Raw genomic sequence first — 23,754 nt, 5'->3', positions numbered from 1 at the left:
AGCCCATTCTGCCCTCAACATTGTTTCAAGAATTGAATAAAGTAATGTTTTCTTCCGTGACAAATACTTTGAAATGACTCCCATTCACGGAACATATTTTAGGTTTGTCTTAAATAAATTGCTTTGATTTTTTTTAAATGGGCTTCTTCAGAGCATCAAAGCTTAATTACCATATTAATCATAGATTTTTAAGCCCCGCTTTGCCTCTCCCTACTTCCCACTATTTCGTATAAATGGCAGCAAAGTTCCTCTTCAAACGTCTCTCAGAAAGTGAGTGTCAGCCATGCACAGTCTCTGCCCTTCCCTTTGCTTTAATGGGTGCTTTAGTTAGACATTAAAGGTCATGTGACTGGACACGTATACGGCAATTTGTCCAAATTAACTATTGCTGTGGTCTGGTAGGTGAGGATGGGCCATCTGGCTCCATTTCTTACACAGCACCCTTCAAGTGAGTTTCTGCCAGGTTTAATTATCCTTCATCTAACAGAAAAAATACATTTCTAGTAATCTTATGGATTAATTACTGCTACATTATAGCCTAATGAGAGCTTCCCTTCCATAGCTCATCCATTTCTACTGCAAAAGAACACAGATACAAATTAGTCCTGAATCACTATTTTACAGCAGATTTAGAGCAACAGACACTGAAGAATTTTACCATTCTGGGAATTGAGAGAAAATTTAAAAAATAAAATAAAATAAAATAAAAGACACTGGGTATTCAGATTGTCTTTGGCCTTTCAGTCTCGAGAGCAATTACATTCATTCTCCCTTATCTTTCCTCTATGTTCCAAGTTTTTACAAATCTAGCATTGGATTCAGCTTTTCATTGTTAATATCTCATCTTGTAACTATAAGTAAAGGTCAGGGTTGTTCTTGACCAGTTGAAAATTCCCAATAGTTAAAACAAAGAAAAAAACACTAAGTGATTCATCTTTGTGTATAAATTGAAATCAAAGATAATTATACCTGTTCATTTAATCACCTCTCTCCTAGCTTTTAATTATTAAATGGATATATGTATAAAAACTCAAGTGTATACAAACATGCCATCCTCATCAAATGACTGGATAGGACTCCATCATAAACTTAACACAGATATCCACTGCCATAACTGAATTGCCTGGTAATATACAAAAATATAAGAAAGACAAAGATTTCAGTCTCAATGACCCATAGTTTTACTAGGGATGACAAAATATTCTATATCTGATCATCTTTTATGATAATGTTATTTGCAAATTAGTTGTTTGGGTGTAGGATGGTTTCTGTTTTTATGTCAAATTCTCTCTCTCTGTGTCTCTCTCTCTCTGTCACTCTCTGTCTCTCTGTCTCTCTCTGTCTCTCTCTCTGTCTCTCTCTCTGTCTCTCTCTCTGTCTCTCTCTCTGTCTCTCTCTCTCTCTCTCTCTCTCTCTCTCTCTCTCTCTCTCTCTCTCTCTCTCTCTCTCTTTCTCTCTCAGCTTTTGTGAACCTTAATCTGACTTGATATGGCTTCAAGATCTAACTATCCAAATCCTCAGGGCTTATCATAGCAAGGTAACTTGTATGCACCATTGTTTTATCGTCAACAGAAACCCACACAGACAAATACAGAAGGAATAAAGCAAAGCCAATGTTCCCTACTCTATCCCTCTAAGACAGTAATGTGAAGGAAAAAAAAAATGTTTCCATTTTTAATATCTCTTCGGATTTCCACGTATACAAAGCTTTTCCTCACAGACTGAGTACTTTGTCTTAAAGTAGCTACACAGTCTAAATAAAAGCCTTAATTAAGGCTGATTGCAGGATGCTAAGAAGGATTGGGCTGCAGTGTTTATGTAAACAGGAAATGAGCTTGAAATAGACCTCTCCTTCCTAAATTTTCAACTACTTACTAAATGTTTTATTGAAACCTGTCTTTGACTTGAACTACTCACTGAGGGACAAGTATCTAGCTTAGAGATAATTGCATAGTGTTACCAAATTTTTAAGTATAGAAAAATTTGGACAGAAGAACTACCACATGATCTAAGGTTTTCACCCTGACTTGTACATTCCTTGTTATTTTAAAAATAAGAAAGAGATTAGAGAGAATATAGAAAGAAAATACCTACTTGCTATAGCTTGGGAGGCTGAGAGTTTTGAGGCATTTCAAATTTCTTTTTTTTTTTTTTTTGTTTGTTTTTTGTTTTTTGTTTTTCGAGACAGAGTTTCTCTGTGTAGCTTTGGCGCCTTTCCTGGAACTCACTCTGGAACCCACACTGGCCTTGAACTCACAGAGATCTGCCTGGCTCTGCCTCCAGAGTGCTGGGATTAAAGGCATGCGCCACCACCGCTGCTGCCCACCACCACCACCTGACTCATTTCATGTTTCTTATTGACTCACAGAAAAAAGATAAATCAGTAGAATCCATCGTACCACAGTCAGACACCAGATCTCCTTTGCATATGGGTGGATGGATGGATGATAGATAGATAGATAGATAGATAGATAGATAGATAGATAGATAGATAGATAGATAGACAGATAGAACATAGAACAATTTGGGCCTGTCCCAGTATCAAAGCATTGCATTGAGAAAATATCCAGACAGCAAGCCAAATTGTTCCACTTTCCTTCATGTGTTTAAATATTTTATTGATGCTGAAGCAGTGTGGTAGAAGATGAGTTACATGTTAATTACGAGATTACACAACCTCCATTTGGAATGCCTGGCATGCCTCCTCATCTCTCCTAATCTTCCTCTTTGGAATATATCCATGATGGGAATCAAATATTAAATAACATCCAGATTCAAAATGTTTTATGAGAAAGAAAATATTAACTGCTAAAGGAAAAGGTTCTAAAACATATTAAGGATGTTGACGATGGCTAGGGTTTCCAAGTGTACATAAACCAGTCATAAAATAACAAGTTCTCAGGAACTGAAAGTTTGATAATAATGTTTTTCATTTGTCCAGTATGTACTCATATTGTGAGATATTTGTACACTCTGTGAAGATGTACTGCTGTGAATGGTGTAATAAAAAGCTGAACAGCCAATAGCTAGGCAGGAGGTACAGGTGGGGCTTCCAGAAACAGAGAGGACTCTGGGAAGAAGAAAGGCTAAGTCATCAGCCAGACATGGAGAGGAGAAAGGAACGCCATGTGGCAGAACATGGGTAAAATATATATATATATATATATATATATATATATATATATATATATATATATATGGGTTAATTTAAGTTATATGAGCTAGTTAAGACAAGCCTAAGTTAAAGTCATGCTTTCATAATTAATAATAAGTCTCCAGGTCATTATTTGCAGGCTGGTGATTCTGATGAACAAAAATACTACATACTTATTTCTTCTAAAGGTGTTGTTGTGTATTCTGGGAGAATCACACAACTACACTATATCTAAAATATTTTCGCGGGTAGATGAACATCCTAAAACTCCCCAAGACTGAAAGCCCATATCTAAATGAAAGCCTCCATGCTGCTCACTCACTCCATGTGGGCAGTTTCTGTCTCCTAGACTTCTGAAGTATGAAGCCTGAGAGGGCGACATTGCATCTACATACACTGCACCCTAATCTTGTTCCATCATTTACTTTTTTCAATCATTTTAAATATTGGTGTGTGTGTGGTATGGTGTGTGTGTGGTATGGTGTGTGTGTGTGTGTGTGTGTGTGTGTGTGTGTGTGTGACTGCCAGTGTGTATAGGTGCCCCCTGGAGGCCAGATATGGTGTGTGTGTGTGTGTGTGTGTGTGTGTGTGTGTGTGTGTGTGACTGCCAGTGTGTATAGGTGCCCCCTGGAGGCCAGAAGTGGGAATAAGATCCATTGGAACAGGAGTTACAGGCTGTTTGTAAGTAGCCTAGTGTGAGTGCTGGGAATCTAACTCTTGTCCTCTGCTCCTTATTTTCTTTCTGAAGGAAGGAAGGAAGGGAGGGAGGGAGGGAGAAAGGGAGGTTGGTTGGGAGGCAGGGAGGGAGGAAGGGAGGGAGGAAGGAAGGGAGGGAGGATAGAAGGGCGGCTCAGCAGGTAAAGGCAAATGCTGCCAACCCTGGCAGACTGAGCTGTATCCCAGGACCCACATGGTACAAGAAAAGAGCTGACTCCCACAAGTTGCAAGTTGTCCTTGGACCTTTATGTTCATGCCATGGCATGGCTCTCTCTCTCTCTCTCTCTCTCTCTCTCTCTCTCTCTCTCTCTCTCTCTCTCCCTTCTCTAAATAAACATATTGAACATAGAACATATGAACATAGAAATGCTCAATCTACCAAATAGAGATGAGCTAATGACTTACACAGCCGTTTCCTAGAATTCTGTCTGATGAAGTATGATGTGTGACGCATCTAGAAACTTGTATTTGGTTTTTAAATTCCAGAAACTAGTATCTAAATATCAGTCTCTTGAAGCTGCCAAGGCAATACAAAGGACCCTTAAATGGGGTGGGGAGCAGAGACCCATGGATTCCTTCCCACTCTAGGATTATAGTTGAATTATGAAGCTGGAATGGCAAGCCACAGGGATGGCTATCCATTTCTTTGGGGAGTGTGAAGGAATGTGGGGGCAGATACCCCGGAAGTCCCCTGTCCAAGCTTCAGAGCCTTGCTCAAGCACTATCTGCGTCCCCACCTTTGAAGTCTGTTTTTCACATTCATGACACTGTTTTGTCATTGACACCACAGTGTGTCCAATGCAGACTCCAATGGCCAAGAGAAATGGGGTGACCTTTTCTTCCCCCAGAGAACAGCTGCCACCACATTGGCCGGAGAAGTAAGAAGCCATGAGTGGCTATTAATGTCATCCCACAACAAACAATAAGTACTGTGGACCAAATTGGATGTGTCAGGTATTCAGGATTCTTCTATTGCATGTGTTTTCTGGAGACACTGGGGGTCCCAGTAGCCAATAATAATATCTACCAAAAATCCAAACTACAACTCAGGCATATCTACAGATAAGAAATGACAGGTCAGGCTGGGAATGTAGTTCCATGGTAGAGTGCCTGCCCATCATGCGCAAGACCCAGGGTTTTATGCCCTGAACTGAGAAGCAAAGGGAAGCAGGGAGAAAGAGATGATAGTTCAAAGACTGGATTTTTGTAGAGCACTTTCAAGGTGAAGGTCACAAATGGCTTTCATCAGTAATTAGAGGACAAGGGAGTTTGAAACTAATCCGACACAGGAACACACGGTGCTCAATCCAATAAGCTGTGTGAATTCGGGCAAGCTGAATCTCAGCCTGTGCAGCAATTAAACCAGAAAATCTGGCCAGATAGCTGCTCCTTGTTCCAACAATCTCTGACTTGAACAACACACTGTTAGGAAGAATCTCAGCCCAATAAATATAAAAGACATGTTCCTCTCTTATCTATTCCTTTCTAAATTTCTACACAGGACAAATATTCATATTATTCCTTAGGAAGCAAAACTGATTTGTATCTTTTTTTCATTCAAAATACATGAGAATAGAGATTTGAGGTCATGTCATAAGCACAGACACAGAATAGTAACAAAGTAAAGGATTTTGACCAAATAGGTTGCAAGTCTAGGATCTTGAACAAGTTCACCTGGGTCCATGACAAATAGAGTTACACGTGCGTGCGAGGTCCTAATGGAAAATAGTCATCTCTATCAGCTAAGACGAGTTTCTAACAGTCACTCATTGATTCGCATCTCCCTCTTGGAACTGAAAAGACATTGAAGCATGGCAGTAGAATTAAGAATCCCAAGTACCCAAAAGATCACACTGACCTGTACTAGCATCTCGGCCCCACTTTAATCTACACTGATGGCACTCATCCAAGATCTTGGGCGAGCAGCCAGCCACGTATGTTTGTGACCCAGAGACTTGCCATCCCTTCACATTACACCTTAAATACTTTCGCAGGTAGATGAACATCCTAAAAGTCCCCATGACTGAAAGCCCGTATCTAAATGCAAGCCTCCATGCTGCTCACTCCATTCAGGCAGTTTGTCTCCTAGACTTCTGAAGTATCAAAACTGAGAGGGCGACATTGCGTCGACATACACTGCAGCCTAATCTTGTTTCATCGTTTCCTGTTTTTAAAAAGATTTTTTTAAATTAGCATGTCTGTGTGTGGTGTGCATATGTGTGATGTACGTATGTGTGGTGTGATGCATGCCAAGGTGTAGAGGAGCCCCCTGGAGGCCAGGAGTGGGAGTAGGATCCATTGGAACTGGAGTTACAGGCTATCGTAAGTAGCCTAGTATGGGTGCTGGGAATCAACTTCTGGTCCTCTGGAAGACTAGCAAATGCTTTCACCTTTGAGCTGTCTCTCTGGTGCCCCATCATGTGCTTTTTAATTGGACAGCATCAATAGACAAACAGGCAATGACTTTAGGGGAGGAGAGGTGCAATCAACCAAGCAAGCAGCTCTCCCGTGCATCTGATGAGGACTCCCAGGGGGTTTGTGGTGCCTGGCTGGGACCGTTTCTCCCTCTGTTCACACCAGCAGAGGCTGAACGTAACATTTATGAAGCTATCCCATCATCGCCATTTACTGGCTGAGAGTGGCGAGAAATGCTTTGCTGGTGGCGTTCAGGGAAACATCAAAGTCCGTTCTTAGAAAGCTGCTGCGTTTCCCGCCTGTTTGGTGTGCATGAAATCAGTGAACCTAATAAAGTAGGAAGGCTTGTTAGGGAGAGCAACAAAGTTCCTGGTGTTCTTTATGAGTGGGCAGCCGCCACAGAAGAGATCAAAGCCACCCTCCGTGGGGGCTGGACATCTGTTTTCTTTTTACCCAAAGTGTTATTTGGTTAGTTGTTTGAGAGCATCAAAGCTTCTGGCCATTATTTCTTTGGTCCACATGGGACCAAACTCACTTTACTAATGCATCTGGTCTAAGACGGGAATGTTTGCTGTAGCTGCAGGTCACCCACTGGAGCGAAATGAGGACTCTTGGAATCCAATGCATGTTTTCAAGGGCAAGTTTTCTTTATCAACCTGGGAGGTAAAGAAGCACCTTAGTTCATTGCAGAATCACTCATATTCAGTGAGGAGATGTCATTTAAAATATATAATCAAGGAAAACGAGGATTTCTTTTTCTCCGCCTCTCTCTCCCTTCACCTTTGTTGACTTATCATTCATATACTGTATGGCTCACTCATTTCAAACATACAGTTCAATGGCCTTTAATTTTTAATATATTCCGTCATCTGACAGTGTCTTACCCCACCATCGTCACTCTCCATTGCCCATTTAACTGGTCCTAGACAACCATAGACCTGCTGACTCTGTCTGAATATTATGACCGTTTCATACAAATGGAATTATATCCTACTAGCCCTGTTTCACTGGCTCCTATCATTGATACAATATTTGCAAAGTTCATAACAGCGTAGCATGTGTCAATATTTTATTGCTTTATATTGCCACAAAACATTCTACTATATGTAGGTGCCACCCACCATCTTTGTCATTGTATCAATTAAGGGGCATGGCATTGTTTCCAAGAGATGCCATTCTGAGTAATGTTGTCATGTACTTTTGCATGTATGCATACATGTGAAAATATAGCTTCATTGTTCTTAGATATGTGCCAGAATTCTGAGGTCATATATGTTACATCTGTCCTTAACCTTTTGAGAGACTGCCAAACCATTTTCCAAGGCAGTAATGGGTTTTTCCATTCCCACCAGCAGTACATAAGAGTTCTAATTCCTCCATACCCCCATGAGTACTCATACTAATTACTCTTTTGTTAATAGCCATCCTAGTAGATGCAAGACCAGCTATTTGTGGTCTTGATTTGCAGTTCCCATTCTAGATGCATGGCTGATAATGTTGAGCATGTCTGTATGAGTGTTGACTATTTGTATTTGTATGTTTTCCCTGAAGAAATGCCTGTCCTTAACCTTTGCCCATTTTAAAGTGACTTGAGTGTCATTTTATAATTGAGTTATGAATTCTCCATATATTCAAGATACAAGCACTCTATCAAGTATACAATTTTTATTTCTCTCTAATTCTATTCAACTGTTCCCTGATGATTGTGTATTTCCTGTTTTGAAGAACAGTAAACTCTTTTAAAAGAAGTAATGAGTCACAATAGAGAAAATAAAACAGATTTCAAAACCCCATCATTGCCAAATATACAACATCCCAACAAAACCCTAATAGTACAAGAATAAGAACCTAGCAATTATAGTTATTATGGTTTCTTCAATCTTGCTCCAACAATATTATTTTTAGTTTGCACATATATACATATATGTGTATATACATATATGTGACACATATTTATGAGTGACTGAAAGGATGGAAATATTCAGTAGAGCAGTCTGTTGTCTTAACACTAGGTTTGGTTGGCCTTAACACCAGCTATGTAAATGCCAGCATATTCAACCCAAAGTTTACTAAATAAAGTCACTAATATCAAAATATTCATAATATCAAATGACTTTACAGTGTGTCCATTTGTATGTGATTCCTAACTTTAAAGCTGATGAAAAGTAAAATATTTGCCTATAACACAATAAATTAGCTCTGATGATCAGTCCACACCAAACACCCCAGAAACTTCATTAATATTCTGTCGTATTTTACATTCATGAGTCCATCTCCAAGAAGTGACACTGATGTTGGAGAATTCAACATCACATTAGAACCTACAGTTTGAGTTTTTAATGTAACAGTGATGCATTTGAAAAAACAGTGCTGCTCCCTGCAGCTAATAACTGTGTGACCTCTGATCCTCTCAGCCCAGACCCACCATCTAGAAATCTACCACGTTTCCTGACTTTTGTCTTTTGGCTCTGTAGGATTTTCCTGGCTGATCTCTGAGATCATCTGCAGTTGGGATTAAATAAACAGTTAGACATAGAAAACAAGATTTTCTGGCCTCTAACTAAGCAATAATGAATCCCTGGTACAGTTCGTGTGGGCTAGTCTCACAAGATAAGATGACACATAATGTATTTTCATTAACACGATCACTGTGAGCAGAGAATTCAGAATAAATTCAGTGCTCAGCTGCAACCCTAATCCCTATAGTCTATACAGGACAGTAATGAGCCATTTCACATTTGTGCTCAAGGTTTTTGTCAAGGCTGCTCATGTAGAAAATAGCCTCCCCATATTAGGTTTTATGATTCTGGTTTATGTTGCTCTGACAGCTTTAAATTGAACCACTTGATAAAAACACAGAACCAATTAAATCTTGATCCAAAGCGATATACCAAAGTAGACCAGAATCTCTCTCAGATCAAAGCCGAAGCCTGAGTGTTTACAGGCCTCCCAAAACTCAGAGTCAATATGAGTAACAGAGAGAGAGAGAGAGAGAGAGAGAGAGAGAGAGAGAGAGAGAGAGAGAAGGGGGCAGACAGATAGACAACCTAAATAGACAACCATCCCTATATATGGAGAGTACTGTCTTCTGAAGCAAAATTCAGATCACATCTGCTAGTAATGGAGACGAATGCAGTTTAAATCACTATGGAAATGTAGGGCCTGAGTCTTATACTGTTATACCCATCAGAAGATGCCATTAGCATCTCTCCCAGAAGACCTGAAAAGAAACTTCTACACTTTCACATTTTAGTTCTCAATCTGGTCATGCAAGCTGGCCAGTACTCAACTACAGGAAAATGTAAGTGCTTTTAAAGTCAATGTTTAGTCAGCCTAGCAGCATTTCTTGTTACTAGTAAATAGAAGAACAGGACAGGTCCATGTAAAGTGCTGTGTACTCACTTGTATACATACAACATTAGTTTATGGCATTATTGGAAAGACTATATATAGCATTTCCTTTATTCTGAAACTACATGTGAAAATACTTTGAATTTTCTGCAGAAAATTCAAAATGTAAGCCCTATGCTACATTAATCAGAACGGTATATTTAAACAAATTTATTGGTGATCAAAAACAAAAACAAAAAAACAACACCATCTGTGTGGGAAAAGGGAAATTTCTAGTTGTTTGTCAAAATGGATTCTTGGCTGGGGACACCTCACTACCCAGTGCTGCCCAGTGCCCTAAGTGTTGTGGAGCGATTTTGGCCAGTGCTGAAATCAGAAACCCTTGAGTATGGAGAAGGGACTAAGTTATTGGTTGGGTGCCAACCTGCTAGTCACATTCTTTCCTAAACTCTCACAGATCTCTTGACTTTACTGGGAAACCTCTGAATACAAGTGTGATGATAATACAGGTTGTTGAAGTAGCTGGGGGCGGGGGAAGCGAAGCCTTTTGAAGGTGCCCTGGAACCACTTCAACAATCTAAGGGAAACTTGCTCTCATTCAAGAGTCACACTCAAAAAAGCAGAGGCCCCACCCTTATAGAATCTCAGCTGTCTATGTGAAATCACACTCGGATGCAGAAGGGGCAGACATTTCCGCCTTATGCAACAGCCTTCAACCGGTTAAGAGGAAGAGCCTGCCTCTCTAAGAATTCTCATCGGTCTTTCATTTCCTGGTGTAGATAAGGAAACTCATGGCACAGATATAGCAAAGAAAGATAGCTGAGCCCCTATTCCAAGAGCCCATCTTCATTAGTAAGTGTTCAGAAAATTCCCAAGGAAGCTTCCAACTCTTGAAATATTTTCCATTTTGTCTTCTGTGGCTAACTGACTTGATGCCAGAGACCGCTATAGGAAGGGTTAATTGGCCATGGGGAGAGCAGCCACACTGGAGACAGAAAACGTGTGAGCTCTTACTCCTGCTGATAATTTGCCCTATCATTTGCCGGGCTTTGCGTGCTTGCCCTGACAGGGAAGGAAAAATGGGCTGAGGCGGAAGTGGCTTCTTAAGGAAGGAAGTGGGTAGAGCAGGAAGAACAAACCAGAACCTTCCCAAAATAGAGTTCACCTTTGACCGGCTCCTTAAGTTCCCTGCTTGGAGTCCAAGTTCCGGTGGACCGGAAGACATGTGTGCAAGCCTGCTTAAGCCTGCTCTTGCCCGTAGATGTGAATATTTTTTCTGAATCTGATGTCCTTGGCATTTGTAGATGTGAGATGCACCCAAAACGGCACCATTTGTTCTCCTGTCTGTCTGAAGAGTCTGTCTTCTTCCAGCTAAAAATTGAAACATTAATGATGTTGTATTGCCAATTTATTTCACTTCTAAGACATGGGTCTGAACAGGAACCTTCTAGAAAATAGACTTGTTGTAGTCCATGTTTCAAACAATCAATAATTTCAACTTATAGACTGCGAACAATTTTAGTCTATGTTTCTTCCCTTGAAGAATCCCACCAGCCATGCCAGGATATAGGGTGTTTATCTTTCTGTTCATTTTCGCCCAAGTCATTTTTTTGTAATCAAAAGATCTCAATTTTTTTTTAAATCAAACAGATTCTTTGTGCTTTAGAAACTTTGTTTTATTGTATGCTTTCAATAGGTATAATAATTCCAAAAATCTGTCTAGCTTGATTTTGGTGGTCTAAGGTAAATGGATGTGAGAAGAAACAGCTTTTGTACATACTTTAAGTGTATTTTTGTTTTTATTAGGGTTGGTTTCAGACATTCCTTGCATTTTTTGGAAATCTTTTGATTTGTTTCTGCTTTAATGTGTCGTGTAAAACTCTTTTACCTTTTACTGAAGCACATTAGCCACTGAAAAAATTAAAAACAGTAGGCGTAGTTGAAGCCAGTTTTAAAGACCTTAAAGGTAAAGTAAAAATTTCAGATTGTAAAGCTCTGTTTTCAGATATGCAGTGCTAACGGACCAATAAAATGGAGTGTTCATTGTTTATTGGACACTGGCATTCCAATAGTTTGGGGCAACCAATTCTTTCTTTTATTACATTTTCTGTGGAAAAAAATTAGTATTAAGGAATGCTTCTATATTAATCAATGTTCATAGCTTCTTTTAAGACTAACTTGAAATGAATTCATTTGTATGTGGTCTCCTTTTACCATAGTTAAGGAATATCATTGGTAGTCAGTTGGTCTGTGTTTGTAGTCCCTTTCAAGATAAAAACACAAGGAATGATCAGAAGCAACGTCAAAAGGGCTGGAGAGATGGCTTACAGGTTAAAAAGAGGTACTATTGTTGCAGAGGGTCCGGGTTTGGTTCCCAGCACTTTCTAAGTAGCTCATAACCACCTGTAACTCAAGCCCCAGGGGACCCAACACCATCTTCTGACTCCCATGGGCACTCTATTCAGATGTGTATACACCCACACAGTCACAGACACACAGAGATAATAAAAAAAATAGATCTTTAAAACACAATGTGTTATTTAAACTGAGCACTAATATTTGTTAAACACAGGACAGATGGATTATGTACAGTGATACTGTGCAAAGTATTAGGTACCAACGTTCAGACTTGGGGTGGGGACAAAGGAGGATCTAGTCCAATGGATCAAGAGAACAGTCTTTACAGGCCATCTACTGCATGTACGGCTGCATCCCAAATATCATTTATCTGTCATCTATTATCTATCTGTATATCATCTCTCTTCATCCACCATCTATACATCTGTCATCTATGTATGTATCTATTTAAATGTTTCACATCATCCATTTACAAATCTATAATGTCATCTCTCTTTTTTGCAAAGGAAGAAATTGAGGCAGAAATATTTTAGAATACTATAAAAGCTCACACTAATTAGTCATTGATTGGACTTCAATGTTATCTAGGCCTGTTTGATTGTAGCTCCAAAGTTTCCCTTATTATAATGGAAAATTAAGAGTACTCAGAAAACTGGGGGAGAAGGGGAAAAGAACAGCAAAATCCCAACAGAGTAAGCATCAGAATCTGTAGGAAATGATGGAGAGGCTGAAAAATCATGGGTGCTGCTTAAATTTGAGAGAGAGAGATTTGAAATTTTAGCAAACACAGTTTGGAATCTATGAGACAATCGGATATCAACAGCCTAGAGGAAAGTAAAATGTTTAATGTCTTGTCTTTGAAAGTGTGTCTAGACTACAGAAAATACTGTCTACATATTAGACTGACTCCTAATTTGGAATACACACTTCTTATCTTAAGCACTTTCAACATAACTCAAAATCTATTGATAAAATAGTATATACTAGAATAATCTAGGACGCATAGTATGTAGAAAATAATCTATACTTCTAAACGTATTAGGTTAAACTTTCCTACCATAATTAGAAGGGATTCAAAATGCAGACTTTATCCTTTTTTCATTGTGTGATAGCAAGAGTAGATGATTGTTATATATTTCTTGATGTGGTCTATTTACATAACTAACATGTTATACTGCACTGTACCCAAACACCAAAGTTTTCCAAGCAAGCACTAATTGATGAAAATAATGCAAAGACCTTCTTACACATCAGAACTACACCTTTGTTCTCATAGAAGAGGTAAGTTTAATGTCTCTCGGCAATGGCCTTGACTGACCTTGCAATGCAGAACCTTTGGAAGCCATCTTTTCCCATTGAATTCCATAGATTGCTGAGTGGGGATTCTGGTTGTCAGCCAGATTTTGAAGCTTTTTCTCAAACCTCGATGTGTTTATTTGGGAGCCATTGGTGGTGGTGATCATCTGGGACAGTTGTGTCTGACTAGAGGATGGCACTACATTTGCTTAGTTCATAGGGAAAACTATGAACTAAGGTGAAAGATGATCTGACCTTAGTTCAGAGCTGAGAAACCCCAAGAAGTGTAAAGAAGCTAAGAATTGAAGACTTGGAAGATGGCATGCTGGGATAACCTCAAACCCTCCCGTTGCAGAAATCTGCAAGGTGAAGTTTCAAACTCTTAAAACACAATCACCTGGCACTCTCTTAGGTGGAGCTGCACTTCATCACTCTATCAGCAGTCTGTCTCGGTGACAGATCCCACTGTGACTACCTGTCCGTGGGCCTCTTCTACAGGGCACACACACACACACACACACACACACACACACACACACACACACACACACACGAATGCACAGTCAACAGCATTCAAGAAGCTGTTGGCCTCCATGTGAATAATCCTTACTTCAAACTCTGTCCTGAAGGTTGTACTTTTACTGCTATCATCAATCAAAAGCAAACTGTGCATATTTCGTTCTTACAGTAATGATGAATGGATTTGCTTTGGATACAGAGAAAATAAATATGCTGTGTGGGTCCCTGTGTCCCTGCTCCACAAGGACCTAGTATTTGCAAATCGTATGTTGTTTTTGTAAATGATGATAGAGTGATCCAAACAAATGTGTGCCTTCAAGTCACAGAAAAAAAAAAAATCTGAAATAGGTAAATCCAGGGATAGAAAACAAATTAGTAGTTTCCGGGGATGGAAGAAGGGGTTATTGAAGATAACTTCTTAAGCATGAGGGTATTCTTTCAGAAGGATGAAAATATTCTTTTCTTTCTTTAATAATATGTTTTAGTCTCTGAAAGTTCCTTATGTTTATACTTTGTATATTGACCATATCCAGGAAGGATGATGACCCAGCTGTCTCACATCACTCAGCTAAAGAACAGTTACAAACTAAGCCAGAGGTTCTCTACCTGGGGCAGTTTTGTTCCCCATGGGACATCTTACAGTGTCCAAAGATTTTTTTGGTTTTCACCACTGGAGGTGCTAGTGTGTCTATCCTGCATAATATCATATAACGCACAGGGCAATCCCTCACGACAAAGAATTATTTGATTCGAAATGAGGTTGAGAAACCCAAATCCAACCCTTTGCTAAGAAAAATATTTCAAAGAAAAGGCAACTGTGTGGCAGAGCTCTTAGGGAAGGTGACATGAAGAAATGGGCACTCGGGCATACCGTGGAGTCCTGGCCAGTTAAGTTGGATGGAAATGCCGGGCAAGTAAGGGCACTGGGGCGAGAGGGAGGGTGAGGGTAAGTGGTAGAACTCCAAGCGGACTTGAGCTAAGTAGAGCAAGGAATGTGTTGTGAAAAGGAGCAAGAAGTAGGTAAGTGGCTCAGAATGCAGAACTGGACTCCAGCTCCACCTCTTCCCCCTTCTTCTAACCCAGTCGAGTGGCTCGGAGCTAACCAGAGGCATTTTTTCAAGGTCAATGAAAACTCCGCCAAATGGCAACTGTTGGAACGGCTTTGACACTGAAGAGTTAGTGTCACGTGAGACCCTCTTGTCAAGTCCTTTCTAACTGTAACTCTGAAGCACGGCTATCATCCTTGTCATTGTGCCGGCCACCAAACTGAGTGGGTGCACGAGTGGGAGCGAGAGCCTTGGAAGCTGGGCAAGAGAGGGGACCAGGTGTGACGGAATCATCTAGCGGAGAAGTAATCACAGAGAGGCCAAGGGGAGGAGCGCCATGACTCGACGCCCAGGAAAAATGGGGCTGGGGAGAGAAGCCAGCCAGCTAGGAAACCTCTCTAGGTAATTACATAAGAGATGCAGGGGTCCCAGGTAGAGGCAGCTACTGTCCCCCAGGGACTGGAGAGCGGGAACCTAGCGGACAGTGAGTTTACTGGAATGGCACTCCCGGCGGGCACTCTGAGGGACAGTTTGAAACCCTTGTAGAGTTGGACAGAAAAGTAAGCAGGTTGCTCCGTGGGCTTCTACACTATGCCGAGGTGATAAGAAAACACAGCTGAAAATGCATACCGTTTCCAAGACTGGGCATCTAATATCTTATAGATAATCAATGGAATTCCAGAGAGATGTGGATAATGAATCTTCCATGAATTGTTATCTTCAACAGTGCTACAAATAGCGCTATTTCTAAAACATGAATATAGGGTAAAACATATTTTTCTCTGTTTCTCCGCATGTGATAAATATTTAAATTCGAATTCCCCCAGTTCAGTACAAAGAAAACTCCCCATGTTGTCTTTTTTTAATTAAAAAAGAATGTAAACCATTTGGAAAATGATGCAGTAATTTTACTCCCTTGAGAATGTGGGATATGGATTTCTTAGCACATAAGCTTCAAGAGTGAAGAGATTTGCGGCTGTTTTGGTTTGGATTGGTTTCCATGCTATAACACTATGCTTAGAATAATAACCAAACACACGCTAACCAACACTCAACATTTACTGAATGGATAGATGGATGGAGCAATCAATTAATTAGTTAGCAAAGGCATATGTTGTGTGTGCACTCAGTTGAATGATTGGACAAGGATTGTCACTCTGTGGTGTTGGGTATGACAATATCTGACCCCTGGTCATGAATTGAGGCTGTTAACAGTTTTCTCTTGCTAAGACCATCTGTTGTCACTCATTTGTTACCACAGGCTCTCAGACGGGTAGTTTTCTCCTCTTTTTTTTTTCCTCCTCGGGAACCCAGCAGAGGTAAATCAGTAAAGTTAGAAGTGGCTGAAGATAAGCGCACAAAGGAATCGATTTTCACCCCCTCGGAAGTGGCAATTGGTTTGTCTCCTTACACCTTTCCCCAAGAGAAGTATTTCCATGTTCCTGAAGAAAAACACTTCGCCCTTACAAGGGTGTTGGCTGGCAGGACCACTGCGGCTGGGTCTCCTCACGGCCCTGCAGAAAGAAGGGCTCTTCAGCAACACTTGACAATGAGCCAATTCCACCAGCGATAAGAGCAGCCTGGGGCACCAACAGTCGCTATGGCCACAGGCTACATTTCTCGGTGCCGAGCCCACATGGTCCTCCTCACAAGGCAAAAGGCAGAGCGACCTTGAAAGCCTGCCAACAGAGTTCTGGAAATTACAGGAGCAACTTTCCTGGAATTGTTAAAACAAAGCAAGACCTCGAAATGTTTCGTCAAAGGATTCTCTCCTGGTTGGAAGAATCCTCGCTCGTGTGAGTATTTTCCTTCGCTACCGCCATGGTGAGGACTTCCCAGTATTAACAGTGTCACCTCACTTCCTATGTTAGAGGTCAGATTGTTTTCCATATACTTGAAACCTTCATGTAACATAGGAAAAAAACACAGGTCTGGTTTATTCAGAGTATACACTCCTATAAAAAGTAAATTGAGCCGGGCGGTGGTGGCGCACGCCTTTAATCCCAGCACTCGGGAGGCAGAGCCAGGAGGATCTCTGTGAGTTCGAGGCCAGCCTGGACTACCAAGTGAGTTCCAGGAAAGGCACAAAGCTACACAGAGAAACCCTGTCTCGAAAAACCAAAAAAAAAAAAAAAAAAAAAAAATGTAAATTGAAAGTACTTATGTGAAATACACTAAATTAAGCACATCATTAAACAGTGGTCCAAAGTTTCATGATACAGTTAGGGCTTCACTACAGGCAACACTGTGACTCCTAGACGAGGCAGGTTCATCACTTTCAGAGCCAAGGAAGGAAAAGAAAGGAACACTGAGACTTCTGTTCGCTGGCAATAATGTCTGTTCCTTCCATTTCATATTCGATTCATGAGAGAAACCAACTCAACTTCCCAGTTTTAAATATCATGTCCTATAAAAGTAATGTGTCAGCCGGGCGGTGGTGGCGCACGCCTTTAATCCCAGCACTCGGGAGGCAGAGCCAGGCGGATCTCTGTGAGTTCGAAGCCAGCCTGGGCTACCAAGTGAGTTCCAGGAAAAGGCGCAAAGCTACACAGGGAAACCCTGTCTCGAAAAACCAAAAAAAAAAAAAAAAAAAAAAAAAAAAAAAAGTAATGTGTCTTTGGATTTAGTACCAATAGGTTTCTAACACCTTACAAGATTCTGTAATTAGGGTATTTTCTAAAACTGTCTTTTAAAAGCAACATGTCCTTGGATTTAGTACCAAAGGTTTTCCAACATCTTTCAAGATTCTATAATATGGGTATTTTCTACAAATTTGAAAAGTCCCCGTATAGTAAGACATTACTCTTCTGTCTCTGTGGAAAGCGCAGACATGGATGCGCAGCCATTTCTGCATGCTTGGAGAACTGAGGTATAACAGGTCTGTAACACACAGCTCTGTCTCTTTGCACTATTGGCATCACCATGGCAACCATCTACATGCTCATTATGCTTTATGACCAATGCTCAGCCAATAATAATTTCTGAGGAAAGTTCTCTATTTGGGCTTATAAATTCATTTTCAAAGACTAGTGAAGGTTGATATTACCATGCAGAATTTTTTTATGCTTAATTTTCACCTTTTCTCTGAGTGAGACTAAAGAAAAAGCACTAAATTAATATCCATACCCTTTTCTAGTTACGTTGAACGTCTTGAGGTCTGAAGGTACACAAAGAACGAAGAAGCAGGTTCTAATTCTGTGAGATAACAAAAAGAAAGTGACAGATAATAATTTTAACCCGTGTCCTTGAGAAAGGCCAGCCTGAATGAGCTCAACTGAAAATGAGTGAAGGCCCAAACTGGAAGCCAGCATTTAGTCGAATGGAAAATACTTCTGGGTTCCTGCAGGCCTCTTAGACCTGACAGCCTCACAAGCTGTCATAGAGTGATGCTGAAAATGTTTCACTTATCACTGAGATAAGGTGGGGATTAAAGGCGTGCTTGAAGTTCTTGGAACTATTCTAAGAAAGTCACTCTAGAAAACGCAAGCAGTGTCCTGAGCTGCAGTTCTGTGCAGCTCAACATCCAAAACAGACAGTTGGGTGTTGTTGTTTGGTTTGGTTTGGTTTGGTTTTTATCTACATTTCATCTTTCTCTGACATTTTTGGGCACTAAAACATCATTTAATTAACATTTATTAGTTAACATTTTAATAAGTCAATCATCTTTGGTGGAAACGAGTTTCAAAAGCACTAGTAGGGACTGAGAAGGTGGTTTTGTGTATTAAAAAAAAAAACAAAAAAACACTTGCTGTGAAAGCATGAAGGCATGAGTTTGAATCACCATTGCTCATACCAAAGGCAAGGATGGCCAAGTGTGGCCAAGCATGCCTATAACCCCAGCTCTATGGGAGGTAGACACAAGAGGATCACTAAGGCTTGCTGTCTGGCCAGCTTAGCAGTCAAAATGGCAAGCTCCAGGTTCTGGGACAGTTTCTGTCCCAAAGGAATAAAGCAGGGCGTGGCAGAGCAAGGCACCTTCCCCTCTGGTGTACATGAGTGCACTCACCTGCACACACATGTAAGGATACACTGTACACCTGCACACACACACACACACACACACACACACACACACACACACACACGCACGCACGCATGCATGCATGCACACAAATAAAATAATCTTTAAAAATCCAAAAAGCTATACTAAAAATCTCACAAACCAAGCCAAACAGAAAATAGCTAATCCTAGGAAGTGAGCAAACATTAATTCATGTCAAGCTTTATGTTAAGCTTTACCAAAGATTCAGCCAAGCAAATGCAAACACTGTCCCTGCCTTCCAGAACCCACAGCTGAGGAGGCTGCAATTATTGAGTGAGCCAAAGAAAATCAGAGCGTCTTTGAACTGTGAATCCAGGGTGACCATGTTTAGTCTGGGAGAAGACCAGGGATATGGGCAAGATTAGAGGCAAGTATAGATGCTTTCGAGGCCATTATGGCTGGCTGTCTAGCCTTAACATAAAGAGTGCCATTTATACGGCTGTTTATCAGGGATGGAAATCTTTGTAATATTAGCTGAAATGCTGCATGGAGTGTTTACATATTTACACCACAGTTTGTTTAAACTGGAGTCGATGGTTATCTTTTGTCTGTGGGAACATAGCCAGCTGTTTGCGTAAGTGCTTTAGGTCTGTGGCGTGGTATGGTCCTGTCTACGATTTTATGTAACTGCATTGTTGACCAGCTTTAGGTTACCAGCCTTCAACATGTGAGTGGTGCTAAAAATGCATTGTAGAAGACTGACAGAGAAAGAGGGATTCGACAGTTTTACCCGGCGAGACTTCAGATAAATATAGAAAAGTGCCCCCACCCCCACCCCAGCTTCCTCTCAGTTTGGGGACTTCATTTGCATTTATTTTAATGCTAGCCTGTATTTCTACTTTGTAATTATTATGCTGGGACACATGGTTTCTATTTCAGGGAACTAGAAAAAGAAACTGACATGTGACCCTCCCAAATCTTAATGGGGTATTTTTATTTTGTGTATAAAATATGATATAAAATTATATATATCAGACAAGAGAAGTGTAGTTGGTGTTTGCCGGCAATTTAAAGAAGAAAATAAAGGCAAAAAAAAAAGCAATCTGATGGTAATGACAAGTTATCACCTCCTCTTATTCTTTCTTCTATAGTCTGTAAGCATAGAAAGAAGAAAATGCTTCTTTTGTATCCCCTTTCTCCTGACCCCCTGCAAATTAGCCCTCCTCCCCCATCTAAATCACCAGTGTTTAGGACCCACTGTCTTACCATCAGAAAGCACACCATCTGTTTTCATTGACTAGACTTGCCATCCCATAGTAAACATTTATGAGATTTTGTCTTTTTCTTTCCTACTTATGAGCAATAGTCCTGTCGTTATAGGTAGCCTTGGCAGCAAAACTAAAGATTACTTGAGATTACAGAATGTAGTTAAAATTACATCAAATTATGTAAATTAAGAATTCAAGGATTCTAAAAAAAAATCTGTCTTTCTCTCTCTGCATAGACAGATAGAGAAATGGATGGACGGATGGATGGATGGACAGATGGATTGATGATAGGTAGATGCATAGACTAATATTTACTCAGTAATGTATATACAATATCTACTCAGTTGAAGAGCTTTACGGAATACCAGTCCCTGCCCCAATTCTTAAGTTTTGTAAGGGAGCATTGGTTCTTCTGGAATTTACAGACTACTAGATAGATTTAGCAAAATCAAAGCTATCATGACCATTAACTTTCTTTTCATTTCCATAATCTTAATATTCTTTAAATTAGACAATATAAATAAAAATTTCACAATTTACTTTACAAATAATAAATTTGGGCACCTTATTGTAACTTTTCTATGTGAGCCTTTTCTAGCATCCTTTCCCAGTATCAAGGAAATGATTAGAAGACTATCTGCATATATCAGATATCCAAAGGGGTAACAAATTTGATTCCAGTCAATACTGCATAATGAGTTCAAGGCTAGCCTAGGAAATATGTCTCGATTCTGCATTTTTAAAAAATGTAAGGGCTGTGCACATAGCGCAGGGGAAGTGTGACTACTTCACACATGCAGGATCTGAAATTCCTTGTAGCAGTGCTTACACCTGAAATTATGAACCTATAAGTTTCTGTAAATTGGGATGGTTTTTATATAGTAGTTGATAACTCTGCAACTAAATCTTCATTTTCATTGTGAAGATTGACCAAAAGGAAATACGGGACCTGTGAATCCAATCCTTCCTAAAACTAATAGGTAATAAGATGCATGGGGGTATCATGAACTTTACTCTCATGTCTACATTAGAATACTAAATTTATGGGATATATATATATATATATATATATATATATATATATAAACAAATTTACAAAAACTTTAATTTTTATTAAATATTTCAGTGCTTTTTAGATAACAAATCAATTTGTCACATTGATCTACCTGGAAAAAATGATTTCTTTAAAATTTGTACATGTCTTCGGTGGTGGGGCGGTTGCAACCTGAATTTTCTCCCTTTTTCTTCTGTTTAAAATTGTAAGAACACAACTACTTCTCTTGTAGTGTTATTTAAAATGTTAACTGTAAGGCATAAACTGGAACATGGTTTTTAATTTTTTAATGTTCTCCTTAATAAAGTAATACATCAACCACTAAGACATCCTTTGAATGGGCATTGCTGATTGATAACCCTTCTCTTACAAGCCAGTCTATGTTCCACACGAGGTAAAAACAGGAATGGGAGGGACTGTGACTAAAACACCATGGTGCGTGGAAACAAATACCACATGTTACGCACTTGGAACTAACGAGCATCTTAACTGATAGTTTAAGTTCCCAGAAGTCATAACTTACAGTGTGCTCTCTAGATTTTTTTAAATGAAAACACACAATCCAAATATTTGTAAGTACATAATGTACATATTTGTAATATAAAATATTTTATGTACATTAAGTGTGGCTTCTCACCATCCACACTGTTGACATTGACACTTTCATCTCAATAAAGCTCTGTCTCAGGAGGCTGCTCTGTATGCTGTTGGATGTCTAACAGCACCCAGGTCCTCTAGGGAGGGCTTGTCAACAGCCCTCCCCACCCAGTTATCACAGCTCCCAAAGCACTGCTAAAGGTCCCCTGGAGAGTAAAAACACCCCTAGAGAGAGCACTATTCTAGGTCATTTACCTGTAACTCTATAGCAATATTTCATGCAAAGCAAACAGGATGAGTGTCTGATTATTAAGGTTGAGTTTATTCTGTCTTCTCATGAAACTTATTGAGGATTTTTTTTTTTTTTTGGTTTTTCGAGACAGGGTTTCTCTGTGTAGCTTTGCGCCTCTCCTGGAACTCACTTGGTAGCCCAGGCTGGCCTCGAACTCACAGAGATCTGCCTGGCTCTGCCTCCCGAGTGCTGGGATTAAAGGCATGCGCCACCACCACCCGGCTTTATTGAGGATTTTTAAGGGTAGATGAGAAGGCTCAGCAAGTCCAAATCCAGTGAGCTGAGTTCAATTGCGGGAGCCTACATGGGAGATGAGGGGAACACACTCCCACAAACTTGTCCTCAACATTTGTACCATGGTACATTCATGCACACAAATTTACACATACTCATGCTCATACACACACACACACACACACACACACACACACACACACACACACACACAAATAAACAGATGTCATAGTATACACAAACCCACACATGTGTACACACACTCATACATATACACATACCAATAAACAGATATCAATCATATTATACACATGCCCACACATTGGCACACACCCTCATACACACACACAAATAATCAGATGTTTTTAAAAAAGAATTTTAGTGAAAGCATGACATTCACTTTGCTTCAAGCTTTTGGTTCTTTGCTTTTGGAGGAATGAGAGATGGGACCCAGGGCCTAGCACATGTGGGGCAGGTGCCCCATCACTGGCTGTCCTCAACCATGTCAAGCTGTGTTCTAAATAGTGCCTTACCAAGAGGAAGCACCCTCATTCAAACTTCAGTCTACTTCAATAGTCTCTTGTAAAGCCCACTGAAGTTAAAAAAAAAAAATGTGCAACAGTCTTCTCATTAAGCCAACTCAAAATGTTCCTTGTGCAATCCTTCCATTTTCTGAAGAGTTTACTAGTATTTAACTAAAGGTTAAACTACTTTGAAGTCTTATAAATCAATGAGAAATCGCACATTTGCATAAAAAATGCTCAAAATTAGCACAACTATTTTTTTCATTATTTTAGCAAGTTAGAAAATGATGTTAAGCCGGGCGGTGGTGGCGCATGCCTTTAATCCCAGCACTTGGGAGGCAGAGGCAGGTGGATCTTTGTGATTTTGAGGCCAGCCTGGTCTACAAAGCAAGATCCAGGAAAGGCGCAAAGCTACACAGAGAAACCCTGTCTCAAAAAACCAAAGAAAGAAAGAAAGAAAGGAAGGAAGGAAAGAAGGAAGGAAGGAAGGAAGGAAGGAAGGAAGGAAGAAAGAAAGAAAGAAAAAAAGAAAGAAAGAAAGAAAGAAAGAAAGAAAGAAAGAAAAAGAAAGAAAGAAATGTTAGATTTTTCTTTATTTCTTTATTTTTATTTATTATTTGTTTGTTTTTTTTTTGGGGGGGGACAGGGTTTCTCTGTGTAGCCCTGGCTGTCCTGAAACTTGCTCTGCAGACCAGGCTGGCCTTGAACTCACAGCCTGCCTCTGCCTTTTGAGTGCTGGGATTAAAGGTGTGCGCCACTGCTGCCCCACTAGATTTTTCTTTTTAAGATTTATTTATTATGCTTATCTACACATGTGTGCCCACATGAGTTTATGCATACCACTTGTGTGCAGGTACCCACAGGGCTTCAGATCCTCTGAAACTGAAGTCACAGGCAGTTGTGAGCCAACATGTGAGTGCTGAGAATCGAACTCAGATCTTCTGGAA

The 23,754-nt window shown here is 40.0% G+C and overlaps 1 protein-coding gene across 4 annotated transcripts in view; it reads left to right on the top strand.

The window, feature by feature from the left end:
- Dlc1 (DLC1 Rho GTPase activating protein) overlaps nucleotides 1-23,754 on the top strand; it is a 374,422-nt gene that overhangs the window by 249,286 nt on the left and 101,382 nt on the right. The window contains exon 2 of one of the 4 annotated variants that reach the window (XM_052752055.1): nucleotides 16,176-16,969. The exons of the other annotated variants lie outside the window; for them this stretch is intronic. Coding sequence (XP_052608015.1) covers nucleotides 16,176-16,429 — 254 coding nt within the window. The 3' untranslated portion in view covers nucleotides 16,430-16,969. Of the gene's footprint in view, nucleotides 1-16,175; nucleotides 16,970-23,754 lie in introns of those variants that run through there. 4 annotated transcript variants of the gene reach the window in all.

The sequence above is a fragment of the Peromyscus californicus genome, unplaced genomic scaffold, assembly GCF_007827085.1.
Source record: "Peromyscus californicus insignis strain IS unplaced genomic scaffold, ASM782708v3 Scaffold_23__1_contigs__length_62951481, whole genome shotgun sequence".
In the NCBI taxonomy this organism is placed as follows: domain Eukaryota; kingdom Metazoa; phylum Chordata; class Mammalia; order Rodentia; family Cricetidae; genus Peromyscus; species Peromyscus californicus.
Note: the sequence above shows the minus strand (reverse complement) of the source record. Positions and strands in the feature narration are given on the sequence as shown.